At 40.7% G+C, this 19725-nt stretch overlaps 1 protein-coding gene across 3 annotated transcripts in view; it reads right to left on the reverse strand.

Annotated features, from left to right (window-relative positions):
* The window catches only part of BRINP2 (BMP/retinoic acid inducible neural specific 2), a 117635-nt gene that overhangs the window by 21360 nt on the left and 76550 nt on the right, over positions 1-19725 (reverse strand). For all 3 annotated transcript variants that reach the window (XM_030875394.2, XM_060295933.1, XM_060295940.1), the window contains one exon: positions 895-1085. In XM_030875394.2, the coding sequence (XP_030731254.2) occupies positions 895-1085 (191 nt within the window). The remainder of the gene's footprint in view (positions 1-894; positions 1086-19725) is intronic.

Below are 19725 nucleotides of genomic sequence, written 5' to 3' on the forward strand. Positions count from 1 at the left end.
CTGCTTCCGTAATCTCCCAAAGCTCATCCCCCGCCCCTCCGGCTTATCCAGTTAACATCCTCTATTGATCTCTGTCTCAGGCAATCTACCTCCATGGGGAAGATAAAATTCTCCGTCTCAAGTTGTTTATAAGAAGTCACCGTGGCTATTTCTGCTCCCTAACAAAGGGCAAAAGCCTTGAAGCTCAACCTCCCTTTTCCCCATCAAACACTCAGCGCCTACCACATGCCGGCAGCTGGCCTGAACCCTTGGAGAGTTCCTTTTGTCCATCAGACAGTGAGCTAAATGTTATAATAAATCCTGCTTTCTCCTTTCCAGGGCAGAGAGAATGCTGCCTATTCTCAGCTCTCAATTCTGCGCTGGGTCCTAGCCATAGGTTGCGCCATCCCCTAGCCATAGGTCCCCTTCCACCTTTGCCTCCATCCAGCCCAGAGTCATTCTAATTGGTTTGGCTGGTTACCAATCTCTACAGAGTGGAAGCAGAGAGGTCAGGGACTCAGTGGACATTTACTTCTTTGCCTATGGGTCTCACTATTGTAGCCACAGCCAATATTAAGATATGGAGAAACCTCGGGGTTAGATGGCTCAGTCAAAAGAAAAGTGGGAGCACCCACTTCCGGCAAGTGCTTAGTAGGAGTCTGTCTGTCTGTCCCCCAACCTCCTTACCCCACATCCCCTCCCCAGGAGGATGCTTATAAGCAATGTTCTGGGGTGAATTTGGATGTCAAGAGATTACACTGTTGACAAATGCACCAGAAAGAAAACGTTTCCCAGTCAATAATAGGCCAGGAAGAATAAAAGACCCAGGAAGAGTTTGAAGCTATAGTCAAGGGGTCTTAAAGCTATTTTCGATGAGCTGGCAACCAATGAGTGTAGGATCGTGGTATTGCTTACCTCCGAGGGTGGCAGAAAGTAAGAAGTGAGTGCCGTACTTTTTGATCAGGTTTTCGGTGACCTGTTGCAGGTTGGGTCTCCTTCCGAGGAGGCGGATGTTCCGGATAAACTCTGGGGCAAGAGGCAATGGCAAACTAAAGAAGTCCTTCCTTTCTAGAGCCAGGCTGTTCACTTTCCAACGTGCAAACTCCCTGGAGGAAAAGTCGAGGGACAAGGAAAAGCTCACTGTATTTTGGAACAAGAGGCATAAAATCGGAAGCAGGTAATGTTCTTCCTCCACTTGCACCCCCTCATCTCCTGTCAGCATACATCTCTGCAGATGGAGGGACCACTGCCTGAAAGAGGCCCTCTGGTCTCTGATTCCCAGTCGGTAAGAAAGCCCTACCTCAGCTGACCTCCATTAGTACACGCTCCCATTGGAGAGTGGCTTATTCACCTGAAGGCAGTCATGGTAGTAGTGTAATGGGGAAAAACAAACAACGAAAATATTGGAAGTGGTTTGCTGAAATAAGATCTAGTCACAACTGCAACTCAGTGGATGAGTCACCTCATGGCCTCTGTTACCCATTTTGAAAGTCAGGAGGTGGGTTTAGAACAACAGTTCTCAAACTTTTTGGTCTCAGGACCCGATCACACTCTTAAACATGATCAAGTCCCTGTATTTAGGTGGCTTCTGTCTAATGATAATTACCCCTTTAGAAATTAAAACTGAGAAAATTTAAATTTAGTTATCTATTATTTCATTTAAAGATAATAGAAATAAATCCATCATATATAACATAAATAACATATTTGTGTGACAGTCACTGTATGTTCTGGAACAAAACAGATTTAGTAAGAAGAATGGCATTGCTTTGCCTTTTGGCAAATCTCTCGAGTTTCTGGCTTAGCAGGAGAGAGCTGCATTCTCATATTTTCTTCTAAGTTCAATCTGTTGTGATAATTGTGGATATTCTTCTTCGGTACCACACGAAACTCAACAAATGTACTTTCTTAAAGGTTAGTTACAGTGTGGAATCTGAAACCGTTATCAATAAGCTTTTCATACTCAGTTACATTAAAATCCAGCATTCTATATTGTACTTTGAATGGATCTTTTTACTCTTTATGATTGTGTAACATCATGTATTGGTCATCCATCTGGAAAATATGGGACCACTGAGTTATTCAGATCTTCCACATTTTGACACTTTTTATTATATAATATCAAAACTTCATATTTGTTAATATCACCACAAATCTCAAGAAAAAAGTCTTTAAATATTGGAAAGCTGTCAAGCTCATGATGACAAATACAAGTTTTCCAAAATTTCAATTTTCATTTGAAAGCTTAAATTTTATCATTGGTAACAAGTACTGTCAGTTACTTTCCTCGAAGAGGCAGGCTTACTTCATTCTTTTTTTGTTTTTTTGAGAAAATGTCTGCCAAACACTAAAATCTGAATAACCATAGATTGTTGGTTGTTCTTTCAAGAAAAATTCAGTCCCCTGAAAAAAGTGGCTAGTTCAACTCACAACTCAATCACAAATGTATTTTTCTCTGAGATCATCATTCTTCAGTAACCTCAAACATGCTTTATATGTACTTTTCATCTCATCTTACAGAATATTAAAAAAGACATGTAGGGGCTTCCTTGGTGGCGCAGTGGTTGAGAGTCCGCCTGCCGATGCAGGGGACACGGGTTCGTGCCCCGGTCCGCGAAGATCCCACGTGCCGCGGAGCGGCTGGGCCCGTGAGCGATGGCCGCTGGGCCTGCGCGTCCGGAGCCTGTGCTCCGCAACGGGAGAGGCCACAACAGTGAGAGGCCCGCGTACCAAAAAAAAAAAAAAAAAAAAAAAAAAAGACATGTACTCATGGGTCAAGATCCAATAAAATTAATAAATTTTACTGCTTCAAGGACATTCATGAAGTTAAGCCTACATGTATGTGTGTGTATGTTTAGGTATGTAATGATGAATACCTGACTACTAGTGTCATTTGGTGAGACTGCCCTTATTTAAGTTAAGATGCCAGCAGTTTCATTCACCATTGCTTTTGCACCTTTATTGCAAATGTCAGCGTGGACATCCTGAAAGGAACTAAGAGGATGTACATTTTGAGAAGCTCTATTCTAGAAGATGGCAAAGTTCCCTTCTAGTTCCATCTGGAATTTTAATCTTCATGCTTTACTCCTCACTGAAATATTTGTATTTTAAAGGGTGAGATTTAAATGATCATATCCACTAGTAAAAAAGGGGTTTTCCATTGCCTCCCAAATTATACTAGTAAGGATCGGCTCCACTGCCTTAGAAAACCACAAAATGTAGTTTTCTCAACTTTCTCACCCATCCCAACTCTGCTCTTCATGACAGGGCTAAACCTTGGTCTAAACTTCCCCCAAAATCCATGAAGTACAAATGACAAGTCCACAGAAAAAAATAAAATAATTCAAAATAAATAAATAAAAATCCATGCCCATTTGAGGCTACAGAACTCCCCTATCTAATTCTAGAAACTAAGACAGAGAGTGGGGGCATGTGCCAAACATTACCAGGGAAACAAAGGAAAAGGGATAACTAATAATTCAGGGTTCTGACAAATTAAAATTCCCACTGTGTGGCTTTATTTATCTAAGCAGGTAGTTCATAATAATGCATTATCTTTTATTTCCTTTATGGAGGAAATGCTAAACTTTAAAGTACAGGGTATTTGTCAAAATATTTTCTATCCCAAATCCCACTGCAGCATAAAGAACAGTTGCTTGAACTCACTTCTTATTGGCTGGATGGCCAATCAAAGACATAGAGCAGCTTATTAAACAAACAAACAAACAAACAAAAAACCACAAGATCCAACCATGTTCTGCATACAAGACTCACTTCAGCTTTAGGAACACATACACTGAAAGTGAAGGGATGGAAAAAGATATCCCATGCAAGTGGAAACCAAAAGAAAGCTGGGGTAGCTTACTTCAGACAAAATAGATGTAAAGCCAAAGGTCATTATATAATGATAAAGGGATCAATTCATCAAGAAAATATAACATTTATAAATATTTATGCACCCAACATAGGAGCACTGAAATATGTAAAGCAAATATTAACAGATCTGAAGGGGGAAATAGACAGTGATACAATAACAGAAGGCAGGGCTTCCCTGGTGGCGCAGTGGTTGGGAGTCCGCCTGCCGATGCAGGGGACGCAGGTTTGTGCCCCGGTCCGGGAGGATCCCGCGTGCCGTGGAGCGGCTGGGCCCGTGGGCCATGGCCGCTGAGCCTGCGTGTCCAGAGCCTTTGCTCCGCAACAGGAGATGCCGCAGCGGTGAGAGGCCCGTGTACCGCAAAAAAAAAATAAAATAAAATAACAGAAGGCAACTTCAATACCCCACTTTCAACAATGGATAGATCATCCAGACAGAAATCAGCAAAGAAACATTAGACTTAAACTATATGTTAGACCAGATGGACTATATGTTAGACCAGATGGACATAACAGATATTTATAGAACATCCCATCCAGCAGCAGAATACACTTCTCAAAGGCACATGGAACATTCTCCAGGATAGATCATATGTTAGACCACAGAACAAATCTTAATAAATTTAAGAAGACTAAAATCATATCACACATCTTTTCTGACCACAATGGTATGAAACTAGAAATCAATTACAAGAAGAAAACGGGAAAATTCACAAATACATGGAGATTAAACGACATGCTCCTGAACAACCAATGGGTCAAAGGAGATATCAAAAAATATTTAGAGACAAATGAAAATGGAAACACAAATACAAAAACCTGTGGGGTATAGTAAAAGCAGTTCTAAGAGGGAAGATTATAGCTATAAATGCCTACATTAAGAAAAAATAAAGATCTTAAATAAACAACCTAACTTTACACCTCAGGGAACTATAAAAGAAGAACAAACTAAGCCCAAAGTTAGTAGAAGGAAGAAAATAACAAAGATCAGAGTGAAAATAAATGACATAGACACTAAAAAGACAATAGAAAAGACCAATGAAACTAAAGGCTGTTTTTTGAAAGGTTTAAAAAAAAATAGGCAAATTGTTAGTTAGACTAAGCAAGAAAAAAAGGAAAGAAGACTCAAATAAAATTAGAAATGAAAGAAGAGACATTACAACTGATATCACACAAAGGATCATAAGAGACTACTATGAACAATTATACACAAAATTGGACAACCTAGAGAGAATGGATACATTTCTAGAAACATATATATATATATATATATATATATATAAAACCTACCAAGACTGAATCATGAAGAAATAGAAAATCTTAACAGTCTAATTACTAGTAAAGAGATTGAATTAATCATCAAAAACCTCCCAACAAACAAAAGTCCAGGATCAGATGGCTTCAATGGCAAATTCTACCAAACATTTAAAGAAGAATTAATACCAATCTTTCTCAAACTCTTCCAAAAAATAGAAGAGGAGGGAAACTTTCATACTCATTTTATGAAGCCACCCATACCCTTATACCAAAATCAGACAAGGACATTATAAGAAAATAAGATTACAGGCCAATATCCCTGATAAACATAGATGCAAAAATCCTCAACAAAATATTAGCAAACTGAATTCAACAGTACAATAAAAGGATATACACCTTGATCAAGTGGGATTTACTCCAGGGATGGAAGGATGGCTTGACATCAAATCAATCAATGTGATACACCACATTAACAAAACAAAGGATAAAAATCATATGATCATCTCAATAGATGTAGAAAAAGCATTTGACAAAATTCAATATCCATTTATGATAAAAACTCTCAAGAAAGTGGGTATACAGTGAACATACCTCAACATAATAAAGGCCATAACTGACAAGTCCACAGATAATATCATACTTAATGGTGAAAAGCTGAAAGCTTTTTCTCTAAGATCAGGAATAAGACAACATTGCCCATTAGCACCACTTTTATCCAATATAGTACTGGAAATACTAGCCAGAGCAATTAGGCAAGAAATAAAAGTCATCCAAATAGGAAAGGAATAAGTAAAATTGTCCCTATTTGCAGATGGCATAATATTATATATAGAAAACCCTAAAGACTCCACCAAAAACTGTTCGAACTAATAAACAAATTCAGTAAAGATGAAGGATACAAAATAAATATACAAAAATCTGTTGCATTTCTATAAACTAATAGTGAAATATCAGAAAGAGAAATTAAGGAAACAATCCCATTTACAACTGCATCAAAAAGAATAAAATACCTAGGAATAAATTTAACCAAGGAGGTGAAAGACTTGTACACTGAAAACTGTAAGTCACTGATGAAAGAAATTAAAAAGACACAAATAAATGGAAAAATATTCCATGCTCATGGACTGGAAAAATTAGTATTGTTAAACTGTCCATATGACCCAAAGCAACCTACAGATTCATTGCAATCCCTATAAAGATTCCAATGGCATTTCTTACAAAATAGAAAAGACAATCCTAAAATTAGTATGGAACCACAAAATACAAAATACTAGCCACAGCAATCCTGAGAAAGAAGAACAAAGCTGGAAGTATCATACTTCTTACTTCAAATTATACTACAAAGCTATAGTAATCCAAACAGTATAATATTGACATAAAACAGACACATTGGTCAAAGGAACAAAAGAGCCCAGAAATAAACCCATGCATATATGGTCAATTATTTTATGACAAAGAAGCCAAGAATATTCAATGGGGAATGGATAGTCTCCTTTGACATAACTGGAATGATAATGGGAAAACTGGATAACCACATGCTAAAGAATTTAACAGGACACCTATATTACATCATATAAAAAATCAACTCAAAATGGATTAAAGACTTGAACTTAAGACCTGATACTATAAAGCTCCTAGAAGAAAACACAGGCAGTAAGCTCCTTGACATGAATCTTGGTGATGGTGTTTGTTTCTGGCACCAAACCCACTCTCCCTGCTTTCTTGTAGGCCACACCTAGACTTCATTAAGTAACAAAGAATTTCTATCATATCACTTAGTTTGTTAGGGGGTGAAAAAGGCAGGTATTCTTCCATTTTTCACAGTTTCTTACAATAGTGATAGCTCCTCACTGAAAGGAAAGGCCGCTTTACCAAAGAGGTGAATCCCACTTTAATTAAATCTAATAAATAAAAATTGGTTCTCACATTGCTTGCTTAGTGCACTTCATTCAGGACTGCTGAGCAGCAGATACTGCTGAACAGTATCTCCTATGAGAAGCTTTTTCCCTGACCATCCCATCCAAAAGAGCACACCTACCTCTGCTTCCCCATGCCCTGCTTTACATATCTTTTTAGCACTTATACTACCTGACATAATATATATTTTTAATTCTCTTTCTCTTCCATTAGAACATAAATACTATGAGGTCAGGATTGATTCTTTCTGTCTTATTCAACAGCAACAGAACAATGCTAGATGTTGTAAAACAGAACAATAGTAGATATTCAATAGATTTTTGTTGAATGACTGAGTCTCTCATTTATTTTATCTATTTAAAATAAACAACCAGGCTTCCCTGGTGGCGCAGTGGTTGAGAGTCCACCTGCCTATGCAGGGGACACGGGTTTGTGCCCTGGTCCGGGAGGATCCCACATGCCGCGGAGCGGCTGGGCCCGTGAGCCATGGCCGCTAAGCCTGTGCGTTCGGAGCCTGTGCTCTGCAACGGGAGAGGCCACAACAGTGAGAGGCCCGCGTAGCACACACACACAAATAAATAAAATAAAATAAAATAAACAACCATTATTTCATGTCACAGCTCTCCGAATCATTTACTTGTTTGCAAATTATTGAAACTAGATAAAAAATGTTAGTGATGAGAATACACAGAAGCAACAACCAATTAGTGATTGATGTGAAATAAAAGTAAAGCATTCTAAGTGTGTATACATATCAATGAGAAAATTAGATTTGATTTACAAAAATGTAACTTACGGGCATATTCTGTGCATTTTTTATATATAAATCAAGGCACTGAAGGTATTTTCTTATGCTTTGGTAAACTGAGTCTGAATCCCCTTTCACTGTCTTCAGTGGACATGGACAACTTCCAATGACAGTCCACGTGCCGAAGTGCCGCGAGTATGGAGCGCCCATTCAGACTCTGCTGTGCTTTACACCCGGTGTTAAACATCAACAGCTCCAATCCCCTATACTAGGTCTAACAACAATCTCTGCCACACTCATAGTGTTAAAGAGCCCCAAAGAGGCAACAATCTTGGAGTTCTGTACTTTTCCTTAGTCTTCATCTTCCTTTGTCCAACATCAGACTTGACATATTTGATTGTATCACATATTTTATCCAAACCGAACAAAAGTTTTGAGTGTCTCTTACTCAAGTGAATGAATATACTGAAGCTCAGAAAGCTAGGTATTTTGCCTGATGTCACAAAATTACCAAGAGGGAAATTTGGGCTATTAGAATTAGAAGAAACATTTGAATACTATTTGCCAACCTCTTCCATGTTATCATGTACATTGAAAATTCTCTGTATGTGATGCATTGGGATCAATGAATGAGGCTTCTCGGGCCTGAGGAGACAAGCGCAGGGAGTCCTGCTACCCCAGACCCTGCCCAGTCACCCCAAGGGCTGAGGGAATCAATATATGGACACCCCTATCATCCATCTGTAGCACCACCACATGCCAGCATGCAGAGCAGGTGAGAACACCTGTTGCATTCCTCTTACATTATAAGAAAATCAGGAAACAAAGAGGGAAGTGGTTTGCCTAAAACAATATAACCATTTGGCACTAGAACCAGAACAAAATCTAGTGTCCTAACCCTATCCCAATGCTATTAACAACAACTATGATGGTGGTGACAATAGTAACAATGAGACCCGGAGAAGTTAAGAAAATAACTTGCAAAAAGTCACACAGTAAGTGGCCGAGCTATGACCAAAACCCAGGTCAATACCATATTGCTGTTTCTATAACACTATTTTCCTTTGTGTATATTCGATTAAGTGTATTTTATTTCATTCTAATGCTTTTTAAAAGTTTACTATCTTTCAACAAAGATATTTTCATTACCCAGAACACTTAATTCCTTTAATTATCTACACAAAACAGGAATGTACTGTATATCCAAAATGTAGTGCAACATATGCACCAAAGCAAAACCTTTTTTGGATGAAGGTAGTTTCAATATACCCATTTGCAGGAGGAAAAATTAAGACCTAGAAAAAAAATCAACTCCATGCACAGGGTACCGTGCAAGGAATCAGAGATAAAGGCCTGATTCCAGCTCCTAGGGCTGCTCTGAAAATCATAGCACAGAATAACAAATGACTTAGAAAATGAATGATACTGGCTTAGGAAGGTTTTTATGAGCCAGTAATAAAAAGTAATGGTTAACATTTAATGAATTCTTAGCATGTGCCAGGCATTCCAAGTGTCTTGCAAGTATTAACCAATATAATATTCAAAACACCCCTATCAGAGGTAAAATATAATTATCCTCATTTTACAGACAAGGAAATCGAGGCACAAATAATTTGCCGAGTAGGTAACACCTGGTAGGTGGCAGAGTCAGGACTGAAACACAGGCTGTCTGGTCCCAGGATGCACAGTATTTACCAACTGTTATACCACCTCCCCCGTGAAAGTCAAAGGGGCAATCACGAGTTTGTGAGTGGAAGAGAGAGAGAGAGAGAGTGTGTGTGTGTGTGTGTGTGTGTGTAAGTGAGGGGGTAGGAGAATTTCAGTGGAGAAATACACCCTCCCAAAACAAATAAACAAAACTCGCTTCCATAAACTGGTGGGGTGTCGACTCAGAATTAGGCATAAGGCCTCAGCTGGCTGCAGGAAGGTTCAGGCTCTGAGAGCACCCAGTGGTTTTCTCTTCTACTTCACTCCGTTTCCTGCCTGCCCTTTGGGGCCCTTCACTGAATCAAAATAATGGAGGAAACATCTGTGAATGGAGTTTGAGCCAGAGTGGTAAAAAAACAAAAAATGTGCTTAGAGAACTTATTAACCTGGTTCTTTCCAGCAACTGAAAACCTCAGAAGGCAATACTGGAAGGCAGCCTGAGCTATTCAAATAATAAATGTTCATTTCCGATTTTTCATTTAGTAGGTTTTTTTTCCATAATAAAATAATCAAGGCTCTTTTTTCCCCTAGGAAAAGGATGTTTTCTATATAACAATTATATTAACACATGCTACTTCAACTAAGCCATCATCTTTGTTTCAATTAAGACATCAAGTAAATTTTCATTTCAATTTAGCCATTTCTCCTAAAATCTTCTCCCACTGTGTTTGTTTCACAGTCAACAGTATGAGAAAGCAAACATTTTAAGCACTAGGGAAGGCCATATGGAAAGGGCCCTTAAAGCAACAGAGGTGACTACATAAAGAGCTCACAGGTTAAACCAAGGGTGACCAGAGCTCTCCAATGTGGACCCTGCCTGCCGTTAACTGAAGCACTTCAAAACGTTGCTTCAGTTAAGGGCTACAATTAACAGACGTTTAGGCCACTTTCTATTGCATTTTAGATTAGCCTAGAGTGAATCGCAAATATTTTTGTCAAAGGATTAACATACCCATAAAATTATTAATAATCAAAACAAAGTTTAGGAAAGGTACAATCCCGATTGGAGGGTAAAATCCAGTGTGTTATTAGGAGCGAGCGGACACACCGACACCGAGAATATTGTATACGTAACAAAAAATCTCTATCTGTATTCTGAAGTGATCGTAGTTATCTCTGTCCCAGACTGCTAAACACTAACAGTCCGGTTGCCAATACAGGATGCTTCTGGTTGCACGTGAGTTTAGGGATTTTCCGGAATCCAAAGGGGCCTGTGACAGGAAGGCGGAACCAAGCCCCACGCCAAGCCTCAGGCAACGGGAGCTTCAGCAGGGCTTGGGGGCCAGGCCAGCTCCGGATCTGAAGCAAAAGGGTCTCCGATTAGAATACTAAATGGCTACAAGGTGTTCCCAATTTGAAAGATGCAAATGAAAAGGAACGCCTCCACGTAGCAGCTACTGACTCTAAGGTCACCAAACCCCCTGCAGCACTGCGTTCCTCCACCATACACGAGGTCAACAAAAACTGCCACTGAGAGCCAAGAAAGACAGAAAGAGCGCAGCCGGGGGCTTCCATCCAGGTGCGGTTTCCAGCAGCCACATGCTGAAGAACCACTTTTCGGGCTTGTAAACTGAGAACGTTGACCCAGCCCCCTTGAAGAGTCATGACCCATGAAGCTTCCCTCCCTATGAAACCTTAAGGAGGAGAGTATTTCTTTAAAAATCCATAGTTTAATCAGAAATAGAGTTACAGATGTAGAAAACAAACTTATGGTTACCAAGGGGTAGTGGGGAGAGGGATAAACTGGAAGATTGGAATTGACACATACACACTACTATATATATAATAGATAACTAATAAGGACCTACGGTATAGCACAGGGAACTCTACTCAATACTCTGTAATGGCCTATATGGGAAAAGAATCTAAAAAAGAGTGAATATATGTATATGTATAACTGATTCACTTTGCTGTACACCTGAAACTAACATATAACATTATGAATCAACTGTACTCCATTAAAAATTTTTAAAAATTAAAAAAATAAAAATCCATAGTTAAAAAACAAAACTATACCTCAGTGAGGCTGAAACCTAGTAGTAATGAACACTGCAACCTACAGTATGGGTAGTTGCACTGAGACCTTGTGCTTACAGCCAGATTATTTTTTTACCAACTTTCCAATAGACACGTCTTTCCCTCTCTGTGTGGGAAGCACATTTCGGCCCACTTCCGAGACCACCAATATGGGTGCCATTTGGAAAAATCACATTTCCTGTATCCTGAGTATGCAGCTTGACCCACCGCGCTCCGCTGTGGCACCCCTGCAGGTTTGCACCATCCTGTCCCAGTGTCGGCGTGCCCCTGAGTGCTCAGAGCTCATTTGTTCCCCTTGAGTTAGAATGCAGCCTGGTTTACCAGGGAAGGATTCAATGCTGTCTCCAGCAGAGAAAACCAGTCATCACCTGCTCACTCAGGCAGCTGTTCTAGAAGAGGTTCTGGTACTACCTGAGAGGCTGGGGAGAAGTCGTAAGGCCACCACTGAGCCCAGGATGCCCAGCTCCAGGCCCCACTTTAAACACAATGGCAGAAGGATTGGACTGTTGTGGTCGGGAATGTTGCCCTTCTCTAGTCTTCTGATGTATTTCCAACAACCTGTGTTTTGGAGGTACCCTCCTCCAACCTTTAGTGCTGAAAGGGACTGAGCTACCATCCTCTAAAAGGTTGTTTTGATATGAACCATACTTGTAAGAAAAAAAAAATGATTTTCCTTGAAAAATGAAGGGAGACACAGGACAGGTCATTAAGTAAAATATTTAAGAACTTTGGAGCCAAAAAGATGGATTGGCCTTAGGCCAAGGACAAAAATAGGTTTCTTGTCATTTTTACTGTGATTTGACTTTGTCTGTGTAAACTGTCAACCAATGACCATTGGCAAATTTCTCCCATACCAACCAGTACTAGATAAATACAAATGTCTTTGTTCTCAGAGCCCACCTTTCTCCTGGAGAGTTGTTTTTTCCCAACTAGCTTCACTCGCCAATTTGATGCAGGAGTCTCAATAAACACTAAGACTTGGACTGCTGATTTCCCTAAAGAGTTCTAGGAAAGGCACCTTCTCTTTCTTCATCTTTCTAACAATATACCTTGCATCCAGGGCTAGTACTCTCTTCATAGAACTCCATCCACCAAGCTAAGACAGTACCATGTTTTCTTTTTTTTTTTTTGCGGTACGCGGGCCTCTCACTGTTGTGGCCTCTCCCGTTGCGGAGCACAGGCTCCGGACGCGCAGGCTCAGCGGCATGGCTCACGGGCCCAGCCGCTCCGCGGCATGCGGGATCTTCCCGGACCGGGGCACGAACCCGCGTCCCCTGCATCGGCAGGCGGACTCTCAACCACTGCGCCACCAGGGAAGCCCATAGGGCTCATATTTGCCTTAGAAAATTCACATGAAGGAGAACAGCCAAAGCCAACATATACATGGAGCGATGCCAGCTGTTTACCTCAGTGACACAGCTAAGGTGGTTTCATGTTCTTGAGCTGGAAATTTTAGAGCTGAGGGATATATCATGCTTTGGCTCCTGTACAGAAGGCAGTGTTTCTAGATACAGCACATCATCAGGAGATTTCCATCTCAACCAGAGATTACTATAATGTACTTGCCTATTAGAGTCTTTACTGCTATAATGAATAAGACATGATTAACCTGAGCTGTAAAAAGAAATTATAATAAAACCATAACCTCTTATATTGGTGTAAAGCTTTCCTTTAGTTTTTTAAAAAATAATTGCACACAATTCTTACACAAGCTCAACAATTTTATCAATGCAAGGACCTCAAGAAAGAGGAAGTGGAGTTATTACTACTCAACTATGAACCTTCTAGAAGTTAACAAATGAAGAGACGGAGAAACTGAAAAAAGGGACCAAGTCTCAGCTGATCAGTGGTAGAGTTTGATGAGAACCCACGCCACGCCACAAATGATTTTCTGTCTTTGTCTATGACCTGTGCTCAAGTTCAAAGGCCACTGTACACCTTTGTCATACTTCCCTGGAAATTCTTTTGCCTCGTTTACCACTGTGGCTGGGAGAAATCCCCAGGCAGAAAGGCTTTGATCCAGGAGCATTTGGGTAAAAATATCTCAGCCCCTGCAACTCCAAGAGGCACAAGAGGAGAAAGAAGGCCAGCCCTCCCCACCATGCCCCAGTGCCCCGGCCCACCCACTGGAAGAATTCAAGAAGCCTGGCATGGAGGTAATTTAGCAGCCTGCTGTGTTCTCAAACAACGGCCGGTAAACAATGATTGGCCAATTTCATTCTAATCTTCCCAATTTTGCTCTAATTAAAATCAAGCTGTAGCTTTCAAACAGTTTAATTAAGGCTGATTGGGAGAAATGGGGAGGGGAGACTCAAGCTTAAAGGAGGAGGAAGAGATCATTCTTTGGCGAATCTCATACTGCCCGACAGGCTCAGGGGCTCGGAGAGGGTGTTGAGAGCGGTGTGTTTGTACAATCAACAGGATGTACAGCAGACACACTGCAATGAAGGGCCAGTGAATCTATGAGGCCAGAAGGAACTGAAAACGGAGCTGAGACCTGTGTTTTCTGAGGCACAGAAAACCCCAGTTCTGCCCTGACCTCCCAACCTGATCCCCACAGCTCATCTTTTTAACTGTGGAGAAAATCGCTTTGTTCACTACTCTTCACCTCCCGTTGTGCTTGTCTTTGCCTAGCAAGCTGACAGCCCATGCCAGGCTTCTCCCCAGCAAACATCCACGGGCTTCCCATTATCTACTCAACCCCAGGAGAATTTCCCCTCACTGGCAGTTCCTCCCATTATTCAAGTTTATTCCTCTTGCAGTGAGATAGCCCTTCTGGTATTTGGGTATATGGACTACTCTTCTTTTTTTTTTTTTTTTTTTTTGGTACATGGGCCTCCCACTGTTGTGGCCTCTCCCGCTGCAGAGCACAGGCTCCGGACGCACAGGCTCAGCGGCCATGGCTCGCGGGCCTAACCGCTCTGCAGCATGTGGGATCTTCCCAGACCGGGGCACGAACCCGTGTCCCCTGCATCGGAAGCAGACTCTCAACCACTGCGCCACCAGGGAAGCCCGGACTACTCTTCTTTAGATTAACTATTTTTAGTTCCTTCAATATAGTTCCCAGATCTCTAGGCCCTTATGCTTTAACTTTCTCTGCTTGCAATCTAGTTTGTCAATGTATTTCTTTTTGAAGATGACAACCACAATTAAACACAATCCAGTAGACGTGTTCTGAGCCACCAAGAGTACACTAGGATACGGTATCTGAACACATCAGTATCATCATAATTATCATCATAGTGTCAACTTACTGAGTCCTTATGTTGCCAGTCATGGGACTGGATGCTTTACATATTTTTCAGTCATCACCACAATCTTGCAAATGTCAGTGGGGTAGAATCCTCATTCTTGCCTGTATTAGAATGCCCTTTGACATGTAACTTTGCAGTAACTCTGCAGTATCACTTACTCACATGAAGGGAGCTTATTTCCCTCCCCCATTGATATTGGGCTTAGCAATGTGACATTGCTTTGGACAAAGGAACATGGACAGAAGTGACAGGTGCCAATTCTGGGCCCCAAAGTGCATGTCTCCACTCTCTCTCTTGCATCCCTGCCCTCACCATGAGAACTGTTCCCTCCATGAAGCTGTAAGATGCTGCCCTTTCAGCCTGAGACCCATCATAAGCATCGTTGGAGTAAAGACCTAATGGCCCCTGTGCAGACCCACAACCTGAAGCATAGCGAACTCAACCAACCTACAGATGCTGAGTGAGAAAAATGATCATTGTTTTAAACTCCTGAGTTTTGGGGATACTTTCATATCGAAAATTGTGGCAATAATTAACGGATACACTGATACACTCCACGAGCTTAAGTCTCATTTTATGGCTGAGCAAGCTCAGACGGAGATAATTTAAGTGTCTTAGTCAAGGACACATAACCAACCAAAAGTAAAGACAGTCTGTGATCTTTCTACTGTACCTATTTCCTTTATTAATACACCTGAATACTGCATTCCTTTTTTGAGAGAAAAATATTCTTGGCTGACAGCAATCTCATGGTGAACCAGACCCAGCCCCCCATCTTTCCAACCCCAGATATTTTTTTCCACAGCTAATCCAGGACTCCTATACCCTATATTTGTGAAGTCGACATTTTGAGCTTAAATTTAAGGCTTTGCATTTCCCCTTTTTCTTGCATTTCCTCACTTGTGGCAGAGACTGGAAAATTGTTCTCTAAGCGATTTCATTTTCCTCCTGGGCTCACAGATGGACAGGTTTTCCCAGCTTCCTCTGCATTTAAGTGTAGCCACATGACTGAGTTTTGGCCAGTTTAATGTGAACCCAGGCCTAGCCCATAAGACTTCCCATAAAATCTTTCATGCTCTCTTTCCTTGTTTACCAGGACCCAGAGGGGAACTCTGAGGACCTAGGTGGTGACACAGTGACTGGATAGATAGAAGGGGTCTTGTTTCTGAATGACTTCATGAGGCAATCTCCTTTTAACCCTGCCACAAACTGCACTGGACATAAACAAAAAAATAAACTTGTATTAAGTCACTGAGATTTGGGAACTGTTTGTTCCAGCAGTTAGCCTACTCTGACTAATTCCACCTGGATCATGTCAATCTCATATTGCAGCCTGGCAAATAATCTTCACTCCTGACATTATAGCCTATCTGGATAAAGGTCCCTTTCAATTATCTGATTTTATTGCCTATGTGGTCAAACATCCATGCTCCCATATCTCCCCCAGTTCAGTAACATTCCCATATGGGGTCTCTCTTCCTTGCTTTGTGAGTCTAGGTGGAAATGCTGTTGGTCTTGAGGCCTTGACTTTAACATTATGGGATTACGGTGTATGAGCTGTGTTCTACAGGGAAAGCACCTGTCACAGTTAGGAATTTATCTGGGACTATCTATAACTATAAAATCAATGAATAGATTAACTCCGGCTACAGCTAGGGAGAACAATATGTAGATTTTAAGTGATAAATTTGATTAATGCATGAAGACTGCAGTAGAAAGAGTTTGATAAAGTAAGGCTTCCCCTTCTTTGTTCCATCTTTCTCAATTAATCTCTCTTCATTTTCTCTTCTTCCTCAAGATTTTCCACTCTATTGTTCTCCATATTTATTCTCAGGAGACCTATCACAAGAATAAGCACCTATCTTGAAATAAACCAAATTTATTTTTTAGTTATCACCAAATAATCCTATAAAGAAATTCCTATTATTCTACCCATTTGACTGATGAGAAATAACTTGTGCAAGATCACACAGCTGGAAGTAGCAGAACTTCCATTTAAACCCACAAGGGGACTTCCCTGGTGGCACAGTGGTTAAGAATCCGCTTGCCAATGCAAGGGACACAGGTTCGAGCCCTGGTCCAGGAAGATCCCACATGCCACAGAGCAACTAAGCCCATGAGCCACAACTACTGAGCCTGCGTTCTAGAGCCCGCGAGCCACAAGTACTGAGCCCACGTGCCACAACTACTGAAGCCCGTGCACCTAGGGCCTGTGCTTCGCAACAAGAGAAGCCATGACAATGAGAAGCCCGTGCACCGCAACGAAGAGTAGCCCCCACTCGCCGCAACTAGAGAAAGCCCGCGCGCAGCAACAAAGACCCAACGCAGCCAAAAATAAATAAATAAATTTATTTTAAAAAATAAATAAATAAGCCAACAGAGTATGATTGCAGAGGGTGGAACCTCACCCACTTGCTTTCTGCTTCATCTAATTCAGTCCCAGAACACCCTACTCTTAAAGAGTGACTTCATTCTTTTATTATATCTTTACATGTGGCAGACATTTTTGCCTGGAAGAGCTCAGAGCCAAGTGAAGAGCAAATAGAGACAGGCAAATAAATAATTAATTAAATGCACAAAATAAGTTCTAAAGCAGAAATATGAACAGACTGATGGGGAACCAGAATTAGGAATAACTAACTTGCTTGCGGGAGCCAAAAAAGAAGCTATAGAGAGGTGATATTTAAACGGGTTTGAAAGGTGAGTCGGAGCTCAGATGGTAGAGAAAATGGAAAGAGCTTTGCAGGAAAACGGAATAGGACATGCAAAGACAAGTGGGATCTAAGGAAGGCTCTGTGTCTAGGAAAATCTGGAAATGTTCACTGAGACTGGAACACAAGATAAGCAGGAAGAAATGATGGGGCATAATCAGTGGCACAAGGTCAGTATTCATGGAATATTTGTTGAAATAGTAAATGGATGGATTTAGAAGAGACTCTCATGCTAAGAAAACACATTTGGATTTTATCCTTTGGGCACAGAGGGACCAAAAGAGGATTTTAGGCAGGTTGAACTGGAGAAGAGAGAAAAGGCCAAGTGGTGAACGATGAAGCCAAGACAAGAGAGAAGAGGCTGGCTTTGAAAGGCAGTTCTGAGATGGAAGCCACATAAGGCAAATGGAAGATGGGGAAAAAGCATGAGTTACAGTGGTGGCCTGTCATGGTAGGAAGCACAGGAAAGCATACAGAAGACATAATAAGTGTCGTAGAAAACAGGATGTGTGCAGTTCTGGCTATGATTTTACCACAAACTAAGTCTAGGTGAACAAAATCAAATCATGTGGGAGGTGCAATTCTTTGAGAAGCTGAGAAAAAAGTTTTCTCAGGATTTTTTTTTCTACATTTCACTTGAATGAAAAACCTATATTCTCTCACGATAAATCCAGAACATATTTCCCACTTTTCTTGTAAAACTGATGCTTCAGGTTCCAAGCAGAATCACCACATATTCTGAGGTGAGCCCGTGACCTTGAACTACCATCACTCATTTTCAAGAACTGCACAGAATGCAAGAAGTTAAAGAAATCTGTGGAGAGGAAAATGCCTGGTCTGACAAACTCCAGGATGGTGAACTGACACTGATCTGTGACAAAATTCTTGAGGATTTTGAAAGGTGAGCACGCAAGCAAGCAAGCTCTCCAGGAGCCGGAACTGGTTCAGGAAGAAAACCTTATGTCAACATCAATTTCTCATTTATTATCCCTTTCTTTGTTTACCAGGACCCAGAAGAACTCTGAGGCTCTGGGTGATGACAGAGTGACTGGATAGGAGTCTTGGTTCTGAATGATTTCATGAAGATCAAAGAGGGAAAAGAGAGAGTTGGGAAAAAAGAAACAAGGACAGTTTGAGAGAGAGACTGTGAGAGGGGAAAGAGAGAGAAAAGAACATCTGGAAGGAAGTCACGGTGTGCTACTGTGTCTAAGAATAACTGCCTTCAAATGTCTGGAGACCTTTTGCAAAGAAGAGGAATTTACACTTATTCTAGAGAAACAGGAGGAAGCAGAGTGAGGACCGATAAGTGGAATTACGGAAGGAAATACTGAGATTCAATTTCATAAAGATCTGTAGAGTGTTTGGGGCTGCTGAGTGGAAGTTGGCTTCAGAGAACACACAGAACTGGACCTGCCCAAGCCGAGGCACCTTCTTGGGGATCTGTAGAGTGGTTGTCTGCCATGGGTAGAAAATAAATGATTTTAAAGTTTCCTTCTGGAACCCTTCTGTGCTGTTGGTGGGAATGTAAATTGGTGCAGCCACTATGGAAAACAGTATAGAGGCTCCTTAAAAAACTCAAATCAGAACTGCCATATGACCCAGCAATCCCACTCTTGGGCATATCTCCAGAGAAAACCCTAATTCAAAAAGATACACGCACCCCAATGTTCACAGCAGCACTATTTACAATAGCCAAGACATGGAAGCAACCTAAGTGTCCATCGACTGATGAATGGATAATAGAAGATGTGGTATATATATATATATATATATATATATATATATATATATATATACACACACACATATACATACAATGGAATATTACTCAGCCATAAAAAAGAATGAAATAATGCCATTTGCAGCAACCTGGATGGACCTAGAGATTATCATACTAAGTGAAGTAAGTCAGACAGAGAAAGACAAATATCATATGATATCACTTCTATGTAGAATCTAAAAAATGATACAAATGAACTTATATACACAACAGAAACAGACTCGCAGAAATAGAAAACATATGTTTACCAAAGGGGAAAGGTGGGCGGAAGGTATAAATTAGGAGTTTGGGATTAACATATATATACTACTATATATAAAATACATAAACAACAAGGAGTTACTATATAGCACAGGGAACTATATTAAATATCTTGTAATAAGCCATATGTGAAAGAATCTGAAAAAGAATATATATATATATATATATAGAGAGAGAGAGAGAGAACTATAATATAATGAA

This window comes from Globicephala melas, chromosome 1 (genome assembly GCF_963455315.2).
Source record: "Globicephala melas chromosome 1, mGloMel1.2, whole genome shotgun sequence".
In the NCBI taxonomy this organism is placed as follows: domain Eukaryota; kingdom Metazoa; phylum Chordata; class Mammalia; order Artiodactyla; family Delphinidae; genus Globicephala; species Globicephala melas.